The sequence below is a fragment of the Moschus berezovskii genome, chromosome 17 (genome assembly GCF_049115385.1).
Source record: "Moschus berezovskii isolate FMDL1 chromosome 17, NW_MosBer_1.0, whole genome shotgun sequence".
NCBI lineage: Eukaryota > Metazoa > Chordata > Mammalia > Artiodactyla > Moschidae > Moschus > Moschus berezovskii.
In genome coordinates, this window is record NC_142476.1 from 28,426,107 (window position 1) to 28,450,041 (window position 23,935).

At 48.3% G+C, this 23,935-nt stretch overlaps 1 protein-coding gene across 7 annotated transcripts in view; it reads left to right on the forward strand.

Moving 5' to 3' along the window:
• The window catches only part of RGS8 (regulator of G protein signaling 8), a 34,718-nt gene extending 23,584 nt beyond the window's left edge, over nucleotides 1-11,134 (forward strand). For 6 of the 7 annotated variants that reach the window (XM_088845286.1, XM_088845289.1, XM_055418796.2 and 3 more), the window contains 2 exons: nucleotides 4,566-4,732; nucleotides 6,171-11,134. In XM_088845286.1, the coding sequence (XP_088701412.1) occupies nucleotides 4,566-4,732; nucleotides 6,171-6,353 (350 nt within the window). In that variant the 3' untranslated portion in view covers nucleotides 6,354-11,134. The remainder of the gene's footprint in view (nucleotides 1-4,565; nucleotides 4,733-6,170) is intronic. The other variant, XR_016039589.1, reaches the window with a different exon arrangement.
• The last annotated feature ends 12,801 nt before the right edge of the window (nucleotides 11,135-23,935 follow it).

A 23,935-nucleotide genomic window follows, 5' to 3' on the forward strand; every position in this document is an offset into this window, starting at 1 on the left:
GGATTCTCCGAGGCAGACCATTCTGTATGGTTATAATAATAAAAGCAACAAAAAGCAAGTCAAAGAAACGGTTCCAATGTGGAGTCAGAACTGGCTTCTCCTCTGCAGCACTTCTCTCTCTGGCTCTTTCACAGGCCTCTTGGTGTATGTGTATCTTCTAAGTAGGCTCAATAATTTTAGCATTATTATTAGTAGTAAACATTAGCCCTAACTATTTCTGGTTACTCTAACATTACTTTGCCAACAAAGGTCCGTCTAGTCAAGGCTATGGTTTTTCCAGTGGTCATGTATGGTTGTGAGAGTTGGACTGTGAAGAAAGCTGAGCACCGAAGAATTGATGCTTTTGAACTGTGGTGCTGGAAAAGACTCTTGAGTGTCCCTTGGACTGCAAGGAGATCCAACCAGTCCATTCTAAAGGAGATCAATCCTGGGTGTTCATTGGAAGGATTGATGCTAAAGCTGAAACTCCAATACTTTGGCCACCTCATGCAATGAGTTGACTTCACTGGAAAAGACTCAGATGCTGGGAATGATTGGGGGCGGGAGGAGAAGGGGACGACAGAGAATGAGATGGCTGGATGATGGACAGGGAGGCCTGGTGTGCTGCGATTCATGGGGTCGCAAAGAGTCGGACACGACTGAGCAACTGAACTGAACTGAATGTTTCTTAACTGTAGGCCTGCTTGTGTGATTTGCCTTTCCTGCCAGTCTCTTCTCCCTCTCTCCCTCCTGCTTTCATTTAACTTCCTTCTCAGCTTCACATCTCAGCCTGGAAGCTTCTTCCTCCTGCAAGACTTCCCTCTTCCCCTGAGCTCTGGCACAGGCGCCTTTCCTGGGTACTTTCCCAGCAACCTACGCTTTCCCTATCATATCACTTATCATCTATACCATAATTACCATAATTATGTTATCTTGGCTCAAATTGTTCTTTTACTGCAAGTTCTGTGAGCACATAACTGTGCTTATGTTTTCTGCCCAGGCTCCTAGCAGAATGCCTGGGTAGCATGATGGGCAGAAGAATCAATGAATGTAGGGATGGCGTTACTGCTGCAGTAGGTTGGAAGTTAACCTGTCTTACAGTTTTTCACGCTGCGTGTTATTACTTGTATGAACTCAGTCTAGCCACTTCTCTAAGCATCCATTTCCTCATCGATAAAGTGGGGAGAAGTAAAGCAATGTTCCTGAGAATACTTTGCCAGCGTTATCTCCTTTAATCCACACAAAGACCCAGCAAAGCTGAGCTCTGATGCAAGGAGATAAGGTCTGTACCTTGGGTAGTGTGAGGCCAGACAGTTTCCTTGGGAGGGCTCGTCTCACTGATACCATTGAGGAAGGCGGAGAGGTAATTTTCTTTATCTCTGCTTGCTCACAAGCACCTGTTCTTGCTTGATGAAGAGAAAAACAAAATCTAACACAGGCCACAAACTTTTCAATTTGAAGAATGTGGCCTCTTCTGGTTTAAAAACAACAGGCTCTTGAGAGAGTAGCATTGACGTATATATGCTGCCATATGGAAAATAGCTAGAAGGACTGGGCTGTAGAGCACAGGGCACCTGGTGCTCTGTGATGACCTGGAGGGGCGGGATGGGAGTGGGATGGGAAGCAGGCTCAGGAGGGAGGGGACTTATGTATACACGTAGCTGATTCACTTCAGGGCACAGTAGCCACTAACACAACATTGCAAAACAATTAGACTCCAATTAAAAAGAAAAGAAAACAACCCAGGCCCTTCCTAGTCACTCTTCTGAGTCTCTTCACATTTGCTCCTTTAGATCAATGCAGTGTTTTAGGGTCCCCCCAACTGTTTCCTTCCATACCCTGGCCACAGTGGGAAGACACAAGGGCAGGGCCTCTGGCCTGCATCCTCCCCACGCCATGGATAGCGTCCCTGGCTCTGGTCACGTGTGGACTGATCTCTGCTCTGAGGTCACGTTGCTGGAGCAGACCCCCCCCGCCCACCCCTCGCCTCTCACAGGCACTGAGTCCCCTCAGAGGCTCCCACGGCAGCAGGTGGGTGTGGAAACCTCTTGAACGCCCCTTTGAGAACTTAGAAGAGATAAAATGTGGCAAAGAGAGCACCCACAAGCGATATTATGGGCAGGAATTTTACGATTTGTTCTCTAACGTAGCCCAAGACTTTGAATAGTACTTTGTACATAAGTAGGTTTTTAAGAAAGTTGTTGAGTCGCATGAATGATTTTTAGACTCTCTCCCTCTGCCTAATCATTGCCAGGCCACTGTTTCACGCGCACTTTGATCCTCGGTTTATCTTGCATTTGTATTCCCTCCTCTCAGGGTTTTGAACCCAAGGCAGGGATAAGGGTGAGTGGAGCCCTGAGCAGGCCTCTTATTTTAATCTAAACTGTGTGTTACTCTTCTCCTGCCTGGCACAGCAACTGTTTTATTTCCATCCTGCCTGATGCAAAACAACCTTATATCATATTCTGCTTTCTCCAGTCTCCTTGTCTTACTGTTAAGGTGACCGTGTGTCCTCGTTTTTGCCTAAGGTGGTCATGTTTATGCCCATTCTTCCTGTGTAATTAACAGAAGTGGTCCCCTTCACTCTCAGAAATGTCCTGGCTAGGGTGATAAATGTCATGGCCAACCCTACCTCTGTTAAACACTTTATAAGCTCAGGCCCCCAAAACTTAGATTTCTTTGTGATTTAAGGTTTAGGTTTGGGAGTTTCATTGAAACCCTTTTCTCTCCCAAGTTCCTGGCTCTTAAAATTAAAAGTCTTGGTTTTTATAACTATGGTTCTAATGTGGGCAATAAGATGTCTATTTTGAAATAGACGTTTTAATTTAATGTAATTTAATTACATTATATTTTAATGTAAAAACATTTAATAAAAATGTTTCAGGAAAGTAAAACAAACATTTAAATATGTCACCCATGTGGCTGGTGCCACTGGTCCATGGAATGAAGCTGGACAGTGCCCAATCCTGGTACATATGCATGGACCTAGGCTGCTCAGGGGAGTCCATGGTTACCAGTGGGGGAAGCGGATGTGAAATGAACTGGGAGATTTCAAGTGGTATATATATGTACTACTATGTATAAAATTGGACTTCTCTGGTGGCTCAGGGATAAAGAATCTGCCTGCCAGTGCAGGAGAGTAGGAGATGTGGGTTAGATCTCTGAGTTGGAAAGATCTCCTGGAGAAGGCAGTGGCAACCCGTTCCAGTATTCTTGAATCTGGGAAATCACATGGACAGGGGATCCTAGTGGCTGCAGGCTGTGAGGTCATAGAGCTTGACACAATTTAGTGACTAAACAACAACATGTATAAAATAGATAACTAATGAGAACAGATTGTATAGCACTGAAACTTCTACTCAATGCTCTGTGGTGACCTAAATGGGAAGAAAATCCAATACATATACGTATATGTGCGGCTGATTCATTTTGCTGTCCAGCAGAAACTACCACAGCATTGTAAAGCAACTATATTCCAATAAAAAACAAACAAAAAAAATCTAAAAACTAAAACAAAGAGTGAATAAAAACCTATTAACATATTGTCCTTCTAGTAAATTTTAGAAAACAAATGAAACATTATAGCCAGAGTCATTTTTTACCAAATGCAGTCACTCCTTTATTTTTGGTTGTATCTGCCCTTTCTCTGGGGACGGTTGGTAGAAAGTGATAGATCTTATTTGACTTAAGGAGTGTGCGTTAAGGGTTAGGATACTTTATAAAAACTCTTCTAAGATGAAAACATCCCCCGAATGCATAGGCTATCAGTGAATGTTGTTTCTTTTTCCCAATCTGTGTGATAACCCTGCTCATCTTATTCTTATCAGAAGCCCCATTTGGCAATATGTATGACATTAATTAAGAAAAATGAAAGGATATGTTAATCATTAAATCATTTCATAGAAAAATTATAATTGATCTTAATTAAAACATTTGATAGGCAAGCTCTTTTAAAATAAAGGATCCATGGAATCGATCATTAAAATATGGGACCTCAAAAGTTTTTAAAAAGAGGCTGAGAGCCCCTTCCATATAATAGGATGGTTTTACTGACTTCATGGCAGTGGGGTGTTTACTTTCAGACATTTTTCTGATGTTAGTAAAGGATTTGCCCTGAGGCATTCACACACCCCGACCCACCCAATTTGTCTTGTGATATTGTTTTTTTCAGGTTGGATTGGGCAAGAACGAATTCCATATATTACTTTGGCCTCATTAGAAACACCAGCTCACCAGTAGACCCCAGGGGACAGCCAACTCTGCGTTAGGGGACAGGCAGTGACCACGGAGGGCTGATTAGAAGTGACCAGGCCTTCCCAGAGTCATTATCCCTGCGGCATCCTAATCATTTCTCCAGAACATCCCTGTGATTCTCTAACGAGGAGCACGGCTCACCTCTGAGGGCACCTGTGTGTTTAAGAGAGGAGAATCCTCAAGAAGATGTGGAGGAGGCTCAGTGGGGGCTGGACAGTGGCCTAATTAGGGCCACTCTTGCATTCTGACCACCTTTCTTTCTTTCTTCTACAGTTTTTGAACTTAAGCCTCTCCCTATTTCTCTTCCTTTCCACACCCCTCCATATCCACAGATGGAGTGGCTGCCTTCCGTGCTTTCCTGAAGACGGAGTTCAGTGAAGAGAACCTGGAGTTCTGGTTGGCCTGTGAGGAGTTCAAGAAGACCAGGTCAACCGCCAAACTGGTCTCCAAGGCCCATAGAATCTTTGAGGAGTTTGTGGATGTGCAGGCTCCGCGGGAGGTGTGTTGGCGGTGGGGTCTTGTCAGACTTCCATCCATAGCCCTCTCTCTTTGAAGGGGTTTGAGCCAGGTTTGACGGGGACTTTCTTCTGAACTGAATCTCACTGCTCTGATGGCTCTTGATGAAAAAAGGGATCACTTTTAAGGTGCAGAGCCCAGGGATTCTATAAAAAGGAGCTCTATTAGGAGTATTTTAGCTGTCTGTCAGTTAAATAAGTGCCAGCAGGAACTGTGTTTCTATAGGGATTCTGCAAGATAGATGCCAATAAATCTGTGTTAGTTTTCCTAGAGGAAGGCAGCACGGCTTGATGGAATGAGCATGTACTTTGGAATCTTGTTGCAACGTTAGCTCCACCACTTGCTTGCTGTGTGATCTTGGTCAACTTACCGTGTTTCTCTGAATCACATTTTCCCCAGTGTTAAAGGGTATAATATCACCTCCCTTTCAAGACTACTATGAGTATTAGGGGTCAAACACCTAGCCAATATTTGCCATTGCTTATTAATGAGTGATTACAGTCACTTATATTATTTAATGGTATTTCATTTATAATTACTTATAATGGTAATATGAATTTCTATGTACTGCTATTCTGAGTTATAAAACAGGGTTTTGCCTGGGAGGGTTTTATAGAAGAAAAATATTTGCTGTTTATGAATTTAGATGTTTATGAATTATGTATGTAGAACTCTTCAATTATGCTTTGACTTGGGACTCAGGAGGTCTTTGACCAATGGCCAGAATACAGCAGGCTTCTTATAAATGTTGGTTGGATGAGAGATGTACATTCTTAACATAGTCTTTCTCCCCAGGGCCTTTGTTTCCTTAGTAGCTGAGAAAAGACAAAAGGGCAAGTTTACTTTAGGGAACCCACATTAATGCTAGTCTCTGGTTTAACTCTTGGCCTGACATTGGGAAGACCTCTGGATTGAGGGTTGAGTAATTTGGGTTTTTTACCTTGACTGTTACTAACTTTCCATAGTACATTAGACCAGCTTTTTTTCTTTTTTTAAGATTACACACTAAATTTTAATAGCAACAGGGAATCAAAGTTGGGAGGTGAGGAGGTGAGTGGGAAAGGGGAGTGCTTAGTTGTGTCTGACTCTTTGTGACCCCATGGACTGCCAGGCTCCTCTGGGAATGGAATTTTCCAGGCAAGAATACTGGAGTGGGCTGCCATATCCTACTCCATAGACCAGCTTTTTGATATCTCATTTCTTCAGTATCTTTATAAATTGGGATGAAGAATATCTGGTCTTCAGACCTTACAGGACTCTTCCTGGGATCAAAAGGGATGACTTTCATGAAAGCAGTTTGAAAAGCGTGAATAACCTTAATGTATTTAAGATGCTGTCATGAATAATTATTAAGTAGGACCAGCTGCCAGGTGCCTTGGCCCTTGAGGGCCTGTGATGATGTTCTCTGCTTGTGTCTCCAGGTAAACATAGACTTCCAGACCCGAGAAGCCACGAGGAAGAACATGCAAGAGCCATCCCTGACTTGTTTTGACCAAGCCCAGGGCAAAGTACACAGTCTCATGGAGAAAGACTCTTACCCCCGGTTCCTGAGGTCCAAAATGTACTTAGATTTGCTGTCCCAAAGCCAGAGGCGGCTCAGTTAGAACTCAGATGGGGACTCGTGGAGATCACCGGCTTCCCCCTCCCCTTGCTGCCAAGACCATATTCTAATGTGAAGCGTCATAGGTGTTCAAAAGCAGTGACGATTAGGCTGGGAGGCCAGGAGCGAGGAACGGATGAAGGGCCATTCCAAAGTCTGATCCAGCTGCCAGAGCTTGGACTCTATCCTATCCCATTTACCCAGGTTTGTGTTTTGGCTAGTGGTAGTACCTTGTCACCCTTCTCTGGGTTGGCAATTGGCCCTTCATAAGGCCTCGGGTCATCTCCACCAAGAAGGGAGATTTGCTGTGCTGGGCTACTCTGTAAATAACGCAAATGCAATGTCTACCACTTCCACATGCTCCTCACTTAGGATTCCTGACTCTTGAACTTGTCCTAGACCCCTGTGAGGAAGGGCTAGAAGACTCTGGATCACATTTGTGATTTGCTGTCGTGATGTAATGGCCAGTCCTGGGTGCTGAGAGCTCAGTGGTATCTGGGGTTTTCAGCACCATCACTGACAGGTGGCCTCTGAGGAAAGGGACAAACGCCATGAAGTTGGCTATTTCTCCCATTTCCATAGGACCAGAATGAAAGGCCGCGGTCACTGCCCATCTCACCCTAGGAAATTCACAAGACTCCGATACACTTGCAAATCCATGAAGGATCTTGGGAGGCGTCCTTCACCACTTCTGATGTCGAGCTGCTATTGAGAGACAGCTTGCAAGTCTTCCTCAGATCTACCAAGAAGTTTTCCAGAAGTTGAATGAGCAGGGAAGGTAGCACCAGTAGACTTTTGGGCAGCGGGGCGCCACATAACCTCTCTGTCGCTTAATGTACGCTCTGCCCTCGCCTCCCTGTGGCATCACACATCACTGACCGCATAGAATGATGGACGGCTTGGTAAAGGGAGGTGAATTCCCCTAGCATGGACAGCTCTCATGTGCCTAATACTTTCCCTGTCTCTCCCTCTTCCCCACTCCATGCAGGTCATGTAATTCTGATGGGGGAGAATGGGAACTTAGGCTGTCACTCGCTTTCCAGCTTGCTTCCTGGGAGCATGCTTTCTTAGAAAGGTCCCTCTCATGAGGGCCATCTTGGCTGATCAGCAGCTTCTTTCTTGATGTTTTGGGATTGAACATGGAAGCAAAAGTGAGGCTGAGAAGATCACTGTGAACATCTGGTTTATGGAGAACCTTCCTTCAAGATGACTTCATGGTACCCCAGCGCTGCTCTTGGAAGTACATCAGGAAACTCTTCCTTGGATGGTGACTGAGATGCAGGAAACCTTTTTCCAGCTGCCCAGGAAGAAGCTGACTTTGGCCCAAGACTGTGGTGCCAGGGAGATGAAGCCTCAGCAGAGAGACCAGAAAGTGGAAGAGGAGCCTGGGAGATGCTGGTCTCCCAGTAGACTGAATCAGAGAGAACAGGCTGGCGGTCGATCGGGGTGATTGACAGCCGGCAGATTTGGATTCACTGCAGAGTTTCAAAGCTTTCAGCAGGACTAAATGAAGCTACTCAGGTGTGGGTTCTGCAGCGCAGGTGACAGCGGATTGGTGGAAGCTGTCTCCTCCTGGGGGAAGGATGGACCTCTTTAAATGTGAGGGTGTTCCACGGTTGCGTCTCGTCCAGCAGCTTCATGAATCTCTTCCTTCCTCGGCTACGGCTACAACAGGCCAAGAAGGCTCTTGAGTCCCACTGGCTTTTAGGGTCCGCTGCCCTGCTGTGTATCTGTGAGCTGGTGAATGAGAGTTGATGTGTCTGCATAAACCGTCAAGGAGAGAGAGAGCACAGGACTCCTGAAGAGACCTGTGGAATTCCATGTTCAAGAACTCTGCAGCCTCCTGTGGGTGTTTCTAGTCAGATCGGGTAGTATTCCGCCATCCCCACTGGTGAAAAACCGTCTTAGCTTACGCTGCCAGAATTAATTTAATGATCAAATTCTCGAACAGGGTATTTCCAACGTTGTTTACATACAAAACGTGCATCTGCTGCCAACTCTACCGTCGAACACGAAGGGCATGTAAATGGGAACAACACAGAGTTATGGAAACGTGAAACATTCTAAGAGGGGCCTTTTCACCACTTCCACTGTCCCCAGGAGAAAAGTCTGAACAAGAGTGTTGTGCGGGGGAGCCTAGGATTCTTGCCAAACTATTGGTGGAAGGAAGGCAGCAGATGGTGGTGTCATGGAGCCCGGTGACTTCCTCCCACGATGGGGAGGTGTGAAGGACCCAGCTTGGGTATCCTGAAACTTGCCACTAAGTGAGGGTGGGTGGGTTTGTGTTTGTGTGTAGAGGATCGTGGTTGCTATGTTAATGGTACTCCCATGGAGAGAGTGTGTGTGTGTGTGTGTGAGAGAGAGAGAGACAATTAACAGCGCTAGACTAGTACACCACAGAGATGGTCTTCCCATGGGTGGAGCTTTCCTCACACCCGTTGTGTTCTGCTTCCCACAAGAAGCACAGAGCTCTCTGCTCTGATGCTACTTTCAGGCACTTTGGTCATGCCAACCCAGATTCTGGTCTGTGACGAAACAAATGTTTACAACATCTAGAGCAATATCCGAGCATACCTCATCCCTGACCTTCCCCATCGCCCTGTCCCACCCGCTCCCCTGCCTCTTCACAAGCCCTCCTCTGCTTCGTTAGGGGGGCACCCCCAGGGGCCGCTTCTCCCATTTGCCGTCTTCCTTGGCGCCTCGTGCCGGGCTTGTGCTGTGGACTGCCTTCCAGGTGCAAGCCGTGCAGTGGGCCGGGCAGAGCTGTGACATTTAGGGCTGCTCTCGTTCCTGAGTGGCCTTTCAGCCCCACGTAAGTAGTAACTGATTTGGGGGCTGGTATGAGATTTCCTGTCGCCCTCGCTAAACCAAATAGAACATCATCAATGACAACCCTTCAGAGCTCTGGGCACCTCTGGGGTGAGGAAGGATCCCTGAGCAGCATCTATTATGAAACCTGAGGATGCGCAGGGGTTACCCAGAAAGCCTGTTACAATTGCTAATTCCCAGCTTCCACACCCAGAGATGCTGATCTGATAGATCTGGGGTGGGACTCAAAAATCTGCATTTTTAATAAGTTCCCAGGTATGTAATGGCCTGTGAACCATACTTGGAAAAAAGATGGTCTAAGACAGTGCTCGAAGACAGAAGCTCTCCCCCTTGGCTGTTCAGTGGATCCACCCGGGGAGTTGAAAAAACCCAAATGTCCAGATCCCACCCCAGAACAGCTTGGGGTCGGAACTCAAGCATCAGTAGTTTTTAAAGCTCCACAGGTGAATCCAATGTGCAGATGAGGTTGGGAAGCTGGACCTCAGGAATGGGGAGGGAGGGGTGGTGGTCTCCAGCTGGTCCAGAGGGCTAGAGCACACCCAGCCACAAACAAGCACAATAACCTGGAACCTGCCAGCCCTGAATCTGACTCTTAGGGTGACTGTCTCTGTGCCCTCTCTGACTTGCTCTTTTGAGATAAAAATATTTCTGTCCCAGGTGCATGCATGGGGTATGCCAATGGTGGGGGCTGGAGGGGTCCTTGGGGTTTTCTATGGCTCCCGGCTCTTGTTCACAGGGCTTCCTCCAAGCTTGCCTCATGGACTGCTTGTCTGGTTTTTGTTTGTGTTCGTGCACTCATGTGCTTGCTCATTTCATGTTAGGCTGTGCCTCTGTACCCAAGGCTGTGAAACATGGGAGCTGGTCTTAGGTAGCGGATGAGGAGTGCATAGCAGTAATATAGCGGTAGCAAGACAATTTCAGATTTCTCAGTGGAGGGTGTCATACCCTCAGAACTGCAAGCTCTTTGAGGCTTTCTGCCAAGGCCACCGTGGGGTTTGGGTTGTTGGTCTGTGCCCTCACCATTCCCTTGTTGGTCTCAAGCCGGGTGGGCAGCTGGGAAGTTCCTAGTTGATTTTACCCTCTGGTGCTCTCTGCAGAACTTGCTGCTCTGGATTAACCAAAGCTGTGAATGGCTCTCTGCCCAGCCTGCAGGCCCAGCTGCTGGGTACAGGCCCTGGGTGCTTGTCCCCGGCATGGCCGGGTGTCCAGGTGTGAGGGCAAGGTGTGAACTCACCGTGGTTGAGAGCCGGGGAAGACCGAAGAGGAAGGCTGTGGGTGGGATGAAGACAAGCCGCTCCAGTGGCATCTGCTTTTCCATAAACTGGAAAGGAGAGGTGGTGAGTGGTGAGTTCAGAGGCAGGATGTCTCCCATCATCGAGAGCACCCAGACCTCTCCTGAGCCCTGTCTGTGCCCACTTCCCAGCCAGGCAGAGAATTAACGCGATTTTCCATCTGAGGCTCTCCTGCAATCTGCCAAGCATCAGCCCTCTTTAAATCTTCATTCTCCGTTTTGAAAGCAAAAGAGGTGGCGAAGTCACCCTCCGGCACAGGGAGCCTGTGCCACTTGGCATGAGACTGTGAAGGAAGAAGCCAAGCGCAGAGATGTCTTCCTGTCCCTGCGACCTCGCCGAATCATGCGATGCCGTGGTCCAAGTCGGCAGGATGGGGCCGCTGGCCATCCCAGCTGTGGGGGCTGGGTCCTGTCGATACACTGGTCCCCTTCCTGCTACTTCCTCCCTTCTGCCCTCGGCTCCCTCCCCTCTTCCAAGGACAGAAACGGTGGCTGGGCTTGTGTGCCCTCCAGGCGAGGCAGCGTTAGCTGCCGAGTCACGGGGCGCAAGCGCATCTGTAGCAGCTCATCCTCATTGAAGTGTTTCATTACCGTGCAAAGTGGAATAATGTCATTCACCTCTACTATAAACAAGGCTGTGAGAACATAATAAACCGAACCTGAACACGCTGCCCTTCGCTCTCTGCCCGCGTTTCTGGCCGGCTGACTCTTTTGTGAGGAAACGCTTCCCGTAACACATGGACGCCCTGGGAGGGGGCAGGTGGCCTCTCCCTGGCAGAGGCTGGCACAGGGCCAGCCATGAGGAAAAGCAGTGGTGTGGGTGAAAATGGGATGGGAAGGGCTTGGGATGAGTGGGGATGGGTGGAGAGTGACTTCGGGCTGCAAGAGTGGCTTTGAAACTGTAAAGAGCTGTGCAAACACGAGGTGGTATTTTTATTAGTGCCACCTACTGCTTGAGAACGCAGGGAGAGAAAAGACTGAGGCATGGCTTGTATATTTGTTCAGCTGGAGCATCTGAGAATGGAGTGGGTTGATTTTGCTTATGCCTGTACCTCACTTTATACAATCGCTGTGCCCCTGAAAGGCCCGGGTGAGTCATCAAATCTTCCAGAGTGTCTGGTGATGGGTCCCATGGAGGGGACCCGCAGGAGAATGAGCTGGAGAACCTGCTCGCAAAAGCTCATTTTTCAGGGGCGGTGATGAGACAGAGATACACGAAATGTTAATTGTCCAAAATAATTAAAACGCACCAGAGATGGTCTGTCTCTAAAGGAACGCTGATGTTTCTTCACAGGTGATTGCTTTGGGTTAAATGAAGCAGCCTTCTGCCTGGAACGATCCACCCCTAACCCCCATCCTAACTTTGTGGACTGGCCACAAGAGCTGACAGCCCAGCTGCTGTAGATGGGAACGTTGCCCCTTGGGAGGGGGTGAGATTGACTCCTCTCTTGCCAGCTTTGCCCTGCTGGCAGCTTTCCTCCTCTTGCCTTGCCAGCTTTCCTACCCTAGTTGCCAGCTGGGTTTTCTGACCCTCCTACCCCCAGGTGGGAGAAGAGCAGGGTAGGAGGCAAGGTGAAGGAGCAGGGGGCTCATTCCTGGTGCACATGCCTCCTGGGACAGGCCCCTGTCTCTTGGAACCTAGAAGACTCGGGTGGGTCCTTCCTAGGCTCATGGGGACCTTGTCTCTGCGGGATTCCTCTCCCCTCCAGCTCTCCAAGCTATGGTAAATGCTTCCTCCCCTGGGTAGTGCCTTGCTCCTTCCTGGGAGGTACCCCGGCGTCTCTCTGCTGCAGTCCGTTTGTCCCTCCAGGACATCCTCTTGGGCAGCCCCTAGGATGACCCCATGGCAGTCTCTTTCTCTCAGAGACCCACAGCTGGCCCATTGAAAGCACTGGGCCCTTATGTGGCCTGAGAATTACAAGGCAGCAGTTGCTCTGCCTGTGCTCTGCAGCCGAAGCCTCCGGCCAGCCCCCTGCTCATGTTTTCTATTTTCCAGGCGGAAGTCAGGTCCCCAAACATCAGGAGTCACGTATCAGGCCCTCCAAGGGAACCACCGTTCTTGGGGGCAAAGCGAGAGAGACGGGCATTCAGCCCCATGTGCGTGGGGTAGGACTTAGAGTACACCCACAGCTCTCTCCAAAAAACCTTCACAGATTCTCTCTAGCCCTGACCGTTTTCCCTTGGAGACAGGTTTTGAGTGCCTGCACTGGTTCGCCATTCCCTCCCTGCAGTGTTTGCTTGGTCTGCAACCCTTTGGATCTCAGATCTATCTCCTAGGCCTTGAAAGAAGTCTCTTACAGATGGGAAACACTTAACTCTATGCTGGGCATCTGATTAACACACAGTAAATGTAGGGGGAAAAACACAAAGCCCTTCTGGCCCAATTGTCTACATCAACAAGGTGAGAGCCACAGTCAGAGGGAGACAGAGCAGAGGTCCTTGAGATAACGGCCTCCCACAGGTACATTTCTTGGTTGGGGTCTGTCCTGGTGCCCTGCCCAGAAGCTGTGGGACAAAGCCCCCCCGCCGAAAGCTGGCGGGGAAGGGTGGAGATCCATCACGGGTGCTGCCTCCCCACCTATGACTCATTCTACAACAGAGGGGCTGAGTCATGGGGACCCCCAGGACCCCGCGGCTGCAGGGGGTGAAACGAGGTCACAAGCCCGGGAGAGCTTTCTTTGATCAGGGTGTCATCATACACTCTTTCTCATATTTGGGGCCCTGATGCAGATTCTGAGTTTGAATCCCAGCTTTAATGCTTAGAAGTTGTGTGAGCCTAGGAAAGTTACGGCTCTGTTTTCGCATCTGTAAAATGTACATAACAGAGCCGACTACTTGGGGCTGCTGTGAACATCATGTAAGTTAACACAGAAGAGTGTTTATTATGATGCCCAGCACATAGCAGGCACACAGTATGTGCTGTCATCTTCTCTCACACTGGCATCACCAAGGCTCTAGCCAGCACCCGCTACTTGATTGAAAAATGAAGCCATTCAAACCCGATGACACAAATCCAGTGGCTCTTGTGAGTGCGTTCAGTTGCTCAGTAGTGTCCGACTCTTTGCAACTCCATGAACTATAGCCCACTGACTCCTCTGTCCATGGGATTTCCCAGGTGAAATACTGGAGTGGGTTGACATTTCCTACTCCTGGGGGTCTTCCCAACCCAGGGACCAAACCCGGGTCTCTTGTGTCTCCTGCATTGACAGGTGGATTCTTTACCACTGCGCCACCTGGGAAGCTGTCAATGTCTCTTCCCTCCCTGCTAAACCATAAACTCCCTGAGGGTAGAGACTATACAGCCTTGTCCCCTGCTCTAGTCCTTAAATATTTATTGAAAGAATATTGTACCTGTAAGTGTTTTCTGAGCACCTTTTACTGGTTGTTGTTGCTGTGCAGTCTCTAAGTCGAGCCCAGTACTTTGTGACCCCATGGACTGCAGCACACCAGGCCTCCCTGTCCTTCCCGATCTTCCAGAGTGTGCTCAGGCTCCTGTTCACTGAGTCAGTGATGCTATCTATCCATCTCATTCTCTGTCATCCCCTTCTCCTCCTGCACTCAATCTTTCCCTGCATCAGGGTCTTTTCCAATGAGTCAGTTCTTCACATCAGATGGCCAAAGTATTAGAGCTTCAACTTCAGCATCAATTCTTCCAGTGAACAATCAGGGTTGATTTCCTTTAAGTTGGGCGCTTACAGGTTAGGCACCCAGACTGTTTGGAGATGGAGGCAAGACACCCACAACTTGGGCCCTCGAAGAGCTGATTTAACTCTTATAGGAACTTAACCCTTCCCAAGGCCTAGAAGATAGATCGTAGATACCAAAGGACTTAACAAATGGATAGTAAAGGAAGTAAGTGGCTGCACAGTCACTGTGACAGTACTAATAGAAAACACCTAGGAGCCAACACGGAGAAGGCAATGGCAAGCCACTCCAGTACCCTTGCCTAGAAAATCCCATGGATGGAGAGGCCTGGTAGGCTGCAGTCCATGGGGTCACTCAGTCGGACACGACTGAGCGACCTCACTTTCACTTTTCACTTTCACGCATTGGAGAAGGAAATGGCAACCCACTCCAGTGTTCTTGCCTGGAGAATCCCAGGGACGGGGGAGTCTGGTGGGCTTCCGTCTATGGGGTCGCACAGAGTCGGACATGACTAAAGCGACTTAGCAGCAGCAGCAGCAGCAGCAGCAGGAGCCAACAACTTTGAAGAGCAATTTAGTTGCTTCATCTAGTTGAATCACCACAATAATTCTATGGGGTAGTGTTTGGTTTACTAGGGTTGCAATAACAAAATACTATAGGCTGGGGAATCTCTAAACAACAGAAATCAATTTTCTCATGGTCCTGGAGTCTGGAAGTCCAGGATCAAGGTGCAGTCATGGTTAACATCTTCCAAGGCCTCTTCTTGGCTTGCAGGTGGCACCTTTGTGCTGTGTCCTCACCTGGCCATTCCTCTGTGTCTGTGCCCTTGGTGTCCTGTCTTCTTATAAGGACACAATCAGATTGGATGAAGGCCTCCCTAACAGCCTGATTTGAACTTACGCACTCCTCTAACTACCTGTCTCAAAATGTAGTCACATGTGAATTTTGGTTGGGGCGGGGGGTAGTATAATTCATCCCATACAGATAGATAGTGTATTCTGTTATTATCCTCATTTGCAGATAAGGAAATAGAGTTTAAGCCACACATCCAAAGTCACACAACTTGCAGATGGCAGAATGGGGATTTAGAACCCTATAAATCCAGAACCCCTGCTATGCTAATGGACCAGAGGTGAACGTGGGGATGGGGGGCCTGGGGGTGGGGAATTGAGCAGATGCAGTGGTGGGGGAGGGAGTTCAGTCACTCAGTCGTGTCTGACTCTTTGTGACCCCATGGACTACAGCGCGCCAGGCCTCCCTATCCATCACCAACTCCAGGAGCTAGCTCAAACTCTTGTCCATTGAGTCAGTGATGCCAACCGTCTTATCCTCTGACATCCCCTCTCTTCCTACCTTCAATCTTTGCCAGTATCAGGGTCTTTTCTAATCAATCAGTTCTTCCCATCAGGTGGCCAAACTATTGGAGCTTCAGCTTCATTGTCAGTCCTTCCAATAAATATTCAGGACTGATTTCCTTTAGGATGGACTGGTTGGATCTCCTTGCAGTCCAAGGGACTCTGAAGAATCTTCTCCAACACCACAGTTCAAAAGCATCTATTCTTTAGTGCTCAGCCTTCTTTATAGTCCAACTCTCACATCCATACATGACTAGTGGAAAAACCATAGCCTTGACTAGACAGGCATTTGTTGGCAAAGTAATGTCTCTGCTTTTTAATATGCTATCTAGGTTGGTCATAATTTTTCTTCCAAGGAGTAACCGTCTTTTAATTTCATGGCTGCAGTCACCATCTGCAGTGATTTTGGAGCCCCCAAAAATAAAGTCTGACACTGTTTCCACTGTTTCCCCATCTATTTGCCATGAAGTGATGGGACCAGATGCCATGATCTTAGTTTTCTGAATGTTGAGCTTTAAGCCAAACTTTTCACTCTCCTTTTTCACTTTCATCAAGAAGCTCTTTAGTTCTTTGCTTTCTGCCATAAGGGTGGTGTCATCTGCATATCTGAGGTTATTGCTATTTCTCCTGGCAATCTTGATTCCAGCTTGTGCTTCATCCAGCCCAGTGTTTCTCATGATGTACTCTGCATTTAAGTTAAATAAGCAAGGTGACAATATACAGCCTTGACATACTCCTTTCCCTATTTGGAACCAATCTGTTGTTCTATGCATTCCCCGTTCTAACGGGGCATGTTGCTTCCTGACCTGCATACAGATTTCTCAAAAGGCAGGCCAGGTGATCTGGTATTCCCATCTCTTTCAGAATTTTCCACAATTTGTGGTGATCCACACAGTCAAAGGCTTTGGCATAGTCAATAAAGCAGAAGTAGATGTTTTTATGAAACTCTTGCTTTTTCGATGATCCAGCAGATGTTGGCAATTTGATCTCTGGTTCCTCTGCCTTTTCCAAAACCAGCTTGAACATCTGGAATTTCACAGTTCACGTATTGTTGAATCCTGGCTGGGAGAATTTTGAGCATTACTTTGCTAGTGTGTGAGTGCAATTGTGCAGTAGTTTGAGCATTCTTTGGCATTGCCTTTCTTTGGGATTGGAATAAAAACTGACATTTTCCAGTCCCGTGGCCACTGCTGCGCTTTCCCAATTTGCTGACATATTGAGTGCAGCACTTTCACAGCATCATCTTTTAGGATTTGAAATAGCTCCACTGGAATTCCATCACCTCCACTAGTTGTCTAGGTTGGTCATAATTTTTCTTCCAGGGAGCAAACATCTTTTAATTTCATGGCCGCAGTCACCATCTGCTGTGATTTTGGAGCCCCCCCAAAATAAAGTCTATCACTGTTTCCACGGGCTGGAGCTAAATGCTTATGGGATAGGAAAGATGCAGGCCGGGTAGTGGTGGAAATCTGGGCTCCTGGAGAAGCTGGAGACCTGGTGGAAGACGATGTGGTTGGGAGATGCTGCAAAGCTCGCTGGGAGTCGGATTAGCCCGTTCCCCTGCTGGTGCATTCAGGCAGTCAGGTGGGTTTGTTTTGCTGCTGGCTTGCCCTTTACACTCTCTGTCCACTCATACGAGTTCACTGTGGTCGGTCTCACACCAGCCCACCACTCTTCCAGGGAAGGCTGAGTCACAGCCCTGCCCACAACTTCCAGACAAGCTTTGGCTCCATTTCCTACATCTGCCATGAGGCAAGCACCTCCTGATGGTGCAGGCTCCAGACATGCCCTTCCAAGGAGGAAGAAACAGCTCATCTTTTCAAGTTCTGAGACCAGGCTTGCTGGCACCAAAAGGGACAGCGTTATCAAGCCACAGCGTGGGAGAAAATAAGGGATTTGGATGTGCTGGCCTGAGACTGAATCCTGACACTGTTGCTTACTCTGTGTATATGACTCTGGGAAACTTACCCTCTCTGCCTCTGTTTTCTTATTAGCAAAAAGGGGTGTGTGTGTAACAATGCCTATATTTCCAGGTACAATGGCTGCAAGGATTAGAGGTGGAACTTCCTGGTGATCCAGTGGTTAGGACTCTGCGCTTCCACTGCAGAGGGTGTGGGTTCAATTCCTGGTCAGGGAAGTTTTCCATGCCTTGAGGTGTGGCAAAAAAAAAAAAATTAAAGAATTAGAGGTGATATGTGCAAAGCACCTGAGGCAGGAGCTGCTATGGGTTGGAACTCAAAAAATGGCAGATGTATTAGTGATCCAGCCCTGAGGTTGTAAACATCCTGGCTCTCAGTCTTATTTTTTTTTTTAGGTTTTCTGAGGGTCAGAACCTGTCATGGAGCTGGTGGCAGTGGAAAATCTATGGGGTGGGTTGAGTGTAAGTTACACTTGCAGGAATGCAGGACCTCGGTTAGCTAGAAACAAGATGTGAGGCCGTTCATTAAGGAGGGCGCTCTGCCCTGACCAAGGTACTAGGACCATGGACGCCCCGTGAGCGAACTGTAACTGGCATCACTCACTTCTCACACAGGCTCTTCAAAGGGCACTGAAAACGCAACAAACTAACCAGAACTTGAATTGGCAGAATTAAAAAATCCCTGTGTCTTTCAAAACCAATTTCACAGATCAAGCACCTCCAGCACTTTCTAGTTCATCCTGGGACCAAAATTATAGTTTTGACTTGCAGCCTTTGCTGAAACACAGGAAACATAACTGATGTGGATATTCTCATTCCAGGTGCAGAGAATGTAAGTGGCTCTGGAGTAGATTAAAGTGGAGCCTGCCTTGACTACAAAATAGCTGTGTGGAGGTTTGCTGGGGTATTAAGGGAAATCATTTCAACCGTGTATTTTAAAAATGAATTCAGCAGAGTTTTCCAGTCAGTTGTAACCAATAGCACAGATGATGTAAATCTACAAGTCAGCAGGGTCTAGATGGGCAGCAACTCCCAGGAAATAGCAAAGAAGGGATGAGGAGCTGGGAAGCGGTCTTCTAGGACCACAGGCTTCACAATCATGTTCCCATCACAGAAATCCTGGGACAGGAGCATGCTGGGTTGGGGCCAGCTTCTTCTGCCTGCATCCTGGAGAGGAAGGGAGATGACTCCCTGGGAGATGAATAGGGGGCAATTACCCATAAGAAACGTCAGCCCCCGCTGGGGCCTGGCCTGGGTGAAGTCTGAACCCGGGCCAAAGGGCAAACAGCTTTCCTTTCCTGACTCGGGCGGGGCAGTTGCTAAGATGCAGGGAACTCGCTGGAGAAGCAGGGAGCTAGGACTTGCGGGCGGACAGGGTAGTCGTGGGACCCTCACCCCTTTCCCTGGCAGACCGCCCTGGGCAGGCAGCTCTGCAAAGTACTTGTCTTGGCTGGGAGGGAGCATTCTCATGCAGAGGGGCGGCATCTGGGCCCCTCTGCAGCGGCTGAGACATTCTTGCTCTGTCTAGGGAGCAGCTGTTGGCCACCTGCTCACCAAGGCCGGGTTAAATCCTCTTTTGAGCAGGAATGAAGAGGGCTGGCCTCTAGAATAAAGGATGCGTTCAGCGCCGCCTGCCCGGGCCATTAGCTTTGGGAGGAGGTATGCTAGTCACGTGCCCTGACGGCCCCACCTAAGGTCTCACACAGGGCCCCCCTGGATGCTGGCAGCTGTCCCGTCTGCCGGCCTTTTTGTCTCGGTAGCACCTGCCCTTGCTCCCACACCCGTGTCCCAGAGGAGGTGTCTGTCCCAGAGCCAGACAGGCTGGCAGCCGACCGGGCAGAGAGATCGGGGGTGGGGGGTGGTGGGGGGACATCAGACTCCCGCCCCTGCTCTACCGCTAGAACACATGCAGATCCCACAGCAGAGCCAACCAACCACCTTTGGGGTGTCTGTGCTTGTGTATGAGGAGGGAGGAGTGGGGGACAAGGAGCGGAGACGTATTCTCTGAAGCTGTAGAAGGAAATGCCATGTGTACAGATCACCACCAATCAAGAAGAGAGGAAAGAAACACACCAGAGGCGAGGAAGTAGGCATCTTGTCATCTTTGAGCTTGGGCAGAGAACTTGATGCGGGTGCTCCATTCTTGATGTAGGAATTGCTGCTCTTCACGAAGCCCTGATTATAAGCCTTACAAACCGGACGTGACCTTCCAGGCAGCCCTGGGAAGCAGGCACCATCATCCTGTTTTACAGAGGGGCGTGGGGCTCTGAAGGCTTGGCAGAACAAGACTGTAGACTCCGGCCCTGTGCCCTTTGCCCTGGCCTGTCACCACCTCCCGTGTCTGTGCTCCACCTTCCAAGAGACCAACCCCTCCAGACACCTCCCCTAGGAGAGAGCCAAGCCATTTATTTAACGTTTCATCTGTTGTTCATTTTCTCTCTTTTTATCCAGAATGTAAGCTTTCCAAGGGCAAGAGCCAAATCTGATACTTCTTGGCAGGCAGCTCCTGATGCCCAGGGCACTTGGATGATAGACACTTAACACCCAAATGTTCTCTGATGACCCAAGTTCACCCCGGGCTGTTCTTCTTGCAGGAGATGGTATTCCTGACCCTCTATCTGCAGGGCTTCAATACTAGGTAGGTTTCCCATCTGGGACCCATACTCTTTCCCCTCATGGCCTTCAGCAGATTCCATTAGAAGAGCGAGGTCTGAGTGAGGGCAGGTCTGTGGCCTCCGGAAAGAGTGAGGCCTCTCTCCAGAGGAACAGGATCTGTGTGCCTGGGGGCCTTCTGGGGAGGGGTTTTATGGCCCTGCCATTACTTAAACAAGCACAGATCTGTGAATCCTGTAAGCCTGGGGCCAGTGAGCAGCTGGCAGGCCGAGAGCATATTTGCCTGGTAATTCTAATTTTTATTTGAATGCCCATCTGCCCCGTCTGCTGACATCACAGCGCAGCTGCGGGTCTTGTTTTCCCTTCCGGTTGCCTGCGCCTGTGGTGTGGCCTTGCTCTGGGGATGATTAAATGGCTCTGTGGGTGGCCTCACCCTGTAATATGTGAGCATAGGGTGGGGGTGGGGGCAGGCGGGCCAGAGGGGGTCGGGCAGGGACACCCTAGAGCAGGAAAGACAGGGGAGGTTCTGGCACCCACTGTTCACCACGGAGGGCAGTGGCAGGGGCAGAGTCTGCCAGCACCTTGGCCACGGGGAGGCAAGGGGCGGCCCTGCGAAGAGGCTGCCCCTAATGCCCGGAAAGGTCTGGCCTGTAACAATGCTCTCAGCACCGGTGATAAAGGGCCTGGTGGCTCCTTGTCCAGAACCAGGGCCAGAGTTTCCCCCAACCTCTGGTCAAGTCCGGCACAAACCAGGGCCCATGAGGACAGGGATATAAAGTGCTGAGCACACGCAGTAAATGGAAGTTCTCATCTCCAGATAAAATCGTTAAGATATGGAGTCTGCTCGTTTCTCTGAATACGCCTCATTACTGCTTTCTCCCACTGTTCCCTCACCTTCTGCTCGTCACAGCTGTCCTGGATTCACATCCTGGATCTGCTTATTTAGTAGTTGTGTAATTTTGAATAGTTTCCTTAATCTTGCTATGCCTCAGTTTCCTTATCTGTAAAGGGCGCCCAGCATTTCCTCCCCTTGAGGTCTATAACTCTCAAAGACAGTCTTGTCTGAGGACACCAGTAGGCAGGCAGGAGTGTGTTCTTAGCAGCACTGTTTGCAGTCATCAAAGGCTGGACACCACACACCAGGCTTTAGAAAAATGAATAACCTGGCACATTCATTCAGTGGAATACCATCTATCCGTGAAAATGAGTGGACTGCAGTGACACTGTAGTAACCATATGGATGAATCTTAGTAAAGCAACATTGAGCTAAAAACGCAAGTCCTTTTTATGAAAATTTAAATATGACCCCAGAAGGTCCATAGAGTCAAAGCTATGATTTTTCCAGTAATCATGTACAGATGTGAGAGCTGGGCCATAAAGAAGGCTGATCACCAAAGAACTGAAGCTTTCGAACTGTGGTGGGATAAAGAAGACTCTTGAGAGTCCTTTGGACTGGAAGGAGATCAAACCAGTCAATCCTAAAGGAAATCAACCCTGAATGTTCATTGGAAGGACTGATGCTGAAGCTGAAGCTCCAATCCTTTGGCCATGTGACTCATTGGAAAAGACCCTTATACTGGGAAAGATTGAGGGCAGGAGGAGAATGATGGTTAGATAGCATCACTGACTCAATGGACATGAGTTTGAGCAAACTCTGGGAGACAGTGAAGGACGAGGAAGCCTGGCATGCTTCTGAGCCACTGAACAACAGCACCAATGACCGAAATAAACAATGAGGCTTCCCAGATGGCTCAGTGGTGAAGAACCCACCTGCCAATGCAGGAGATGCAGGTTCAGTCCCTCGGTTGGGAAGATCCCCTGGAGGAGGAAATGGCAACTTTCTCCAATATTCTTGCCTAGAGAATCCCATGGACAGAGGAGCCTGGTAAGCTAAAGTCCATGGGGTCAAAAAGAGTCAAATATGACTGAGCAACTGAGCACAAGCACAAAATAAACAATATATTTTGCAATTTCAGATATATGCAATAAAACTGAAAAAGGGCAAGGGAATGATAGAATCGAGTTTGACTTGGGTGAAGGGAGATTGGAGAGGATAGGGAAGGGGCAGATGAATAGATGTAATTTAGCATTAAGTGTCTAAATTCTCAGGTTGGACGTGGTTCAAGGGTGCTCATCATATCACTAAATTAAGTGATTGAAAGGGAAAATAAACAATCAGGGCACAAGCATGAACCAATAAGCATAGTATGAAATGAATTAAAAAAATATAAAGATTAATTCAATTTTGCACACTAAGGTTCATTAAAAAATATGATTGCAGGGTTCCAATAAATAATATTCTTAACAACCTACTAATGCACTATCTAGCATCTACTAGGTATTCAAGAAGTAAAGTTAATCCTTCTATTCTCCCAGCCTACCATGGATATGGTCTTGCTCCCCATATATAAGGATTCTCAGTGCTTTGATCCTTTAGGACTGAGTCCTAAATCACTCACTAATTTTCTTCTTCCTTCCTCCCTCCCCTACTTTTCTCTCCCTCCCCAGAACAAATAAAGCTTATTTATATCCTATGTCACTGAGTTATGGGGGTAGTATATATGAGCAGGCTTTTTGATTGCTGAGAGTAAACTGTCACTTTCCCATGTGGCCTGCCTTCTGTCAGTGGGTGAAAACAACAAGACAACTGCTGAGCTGGGCAGCTTCTATAAGCGAAATGGACCCGTGACCATGTAGTTGATGTTTGGGGAGGAGAGAGGCTGCTGTAATTTCTAATATTCTAGGGGGATAGAGCAGGATGCTAGAGAAAATGGCAAGGCACTGCCCCTGGGATGGCATCTGTGATCGAATGGAAAAATCCCCAGATTTGATCGTGGAGCTATAAAACCTAGATTAGAATCCTGACCTTCCTAGTCATTGGCTGTAGGTGAGTGAGTTACTCAGTATCACTGAGCTCTACTTCCCTTATCTGTATGATGCAAGTTGAATGTCAATTAAACACATTTATGCACACACAGCGACACACACAGAGGCAGTACAATGCTTGCCTGACATATAGCAGCCATTTAAAACTACTCGCCGAATCTGAATCCCATATTCTCTCTAGAGCCTGAGTTTCCTTCCAGGCGATCAGGACACTCACTTCGGCTAGAGTGAAAATGACTTAATCCAGATTTGACAAGAAAGAGTTATTCTCAGATTCAAGGCTGATGAACCGGTGGGACAGATGGGTGACATCTAACATGGGGTTGGAAGCTGGTCCTGACTCTCTGCCTTACTTTCTGAACCCCCGCCCACTGTTGTGGGAAGCCTGGGGAAAAAAGACAACAAATCACATTACTGGTGGCTCTTTTCTCAAGTTTCGTGTCGGACAGAACCAATGGGAAGGAGTCAACCAGAGCAGTCCTGGGAGGAAAAATAAGTCACTGGCTATTGATTCTGGAGAACCCTAATGGTGGTGGAAATCGAGAGGAGGGTTTAAAGGTACAGTAATGAACAAACGGTAGGCCTTTTAAAAATTATTAGGCTTGGCTGAGAAAGTTGCCTGCTGCTGCTGCTGCTAAGTCACTTCAGTCGTGTCCGACTCTGTGTGACCCCATAGACGGAAGCCCACCAGGCTCCCCCTTCCCTGGGATTCTCCAGGCAAGAACACTGGAGTGGGTTGCCATTTCCTTCTCCAATGTGTGAAAGTGAAAAGTGAAAGTGAAGTCGCTCAGTCATGTCCGACCCTTAGCGACCCCACGGACTGCAGCCTACCAGGCTCCTCCATCCATGGGATTTTCTAGGCAAGAGTACTGGAGTGGCTTGCCATTGCCTTCTCCGGAGAAAGTTGCCTACTTTTCCCTCAAAAAAAGTGACAGCTCATCCCAGTCCATGATTAGTTCTAGGTCTGTGAAATAGACCAGAAGCGTGAGGGGAACTCTGAAACTTACTTTCAAAACAGAGATATAGCCAACACCCACTGCGTGTTAGCA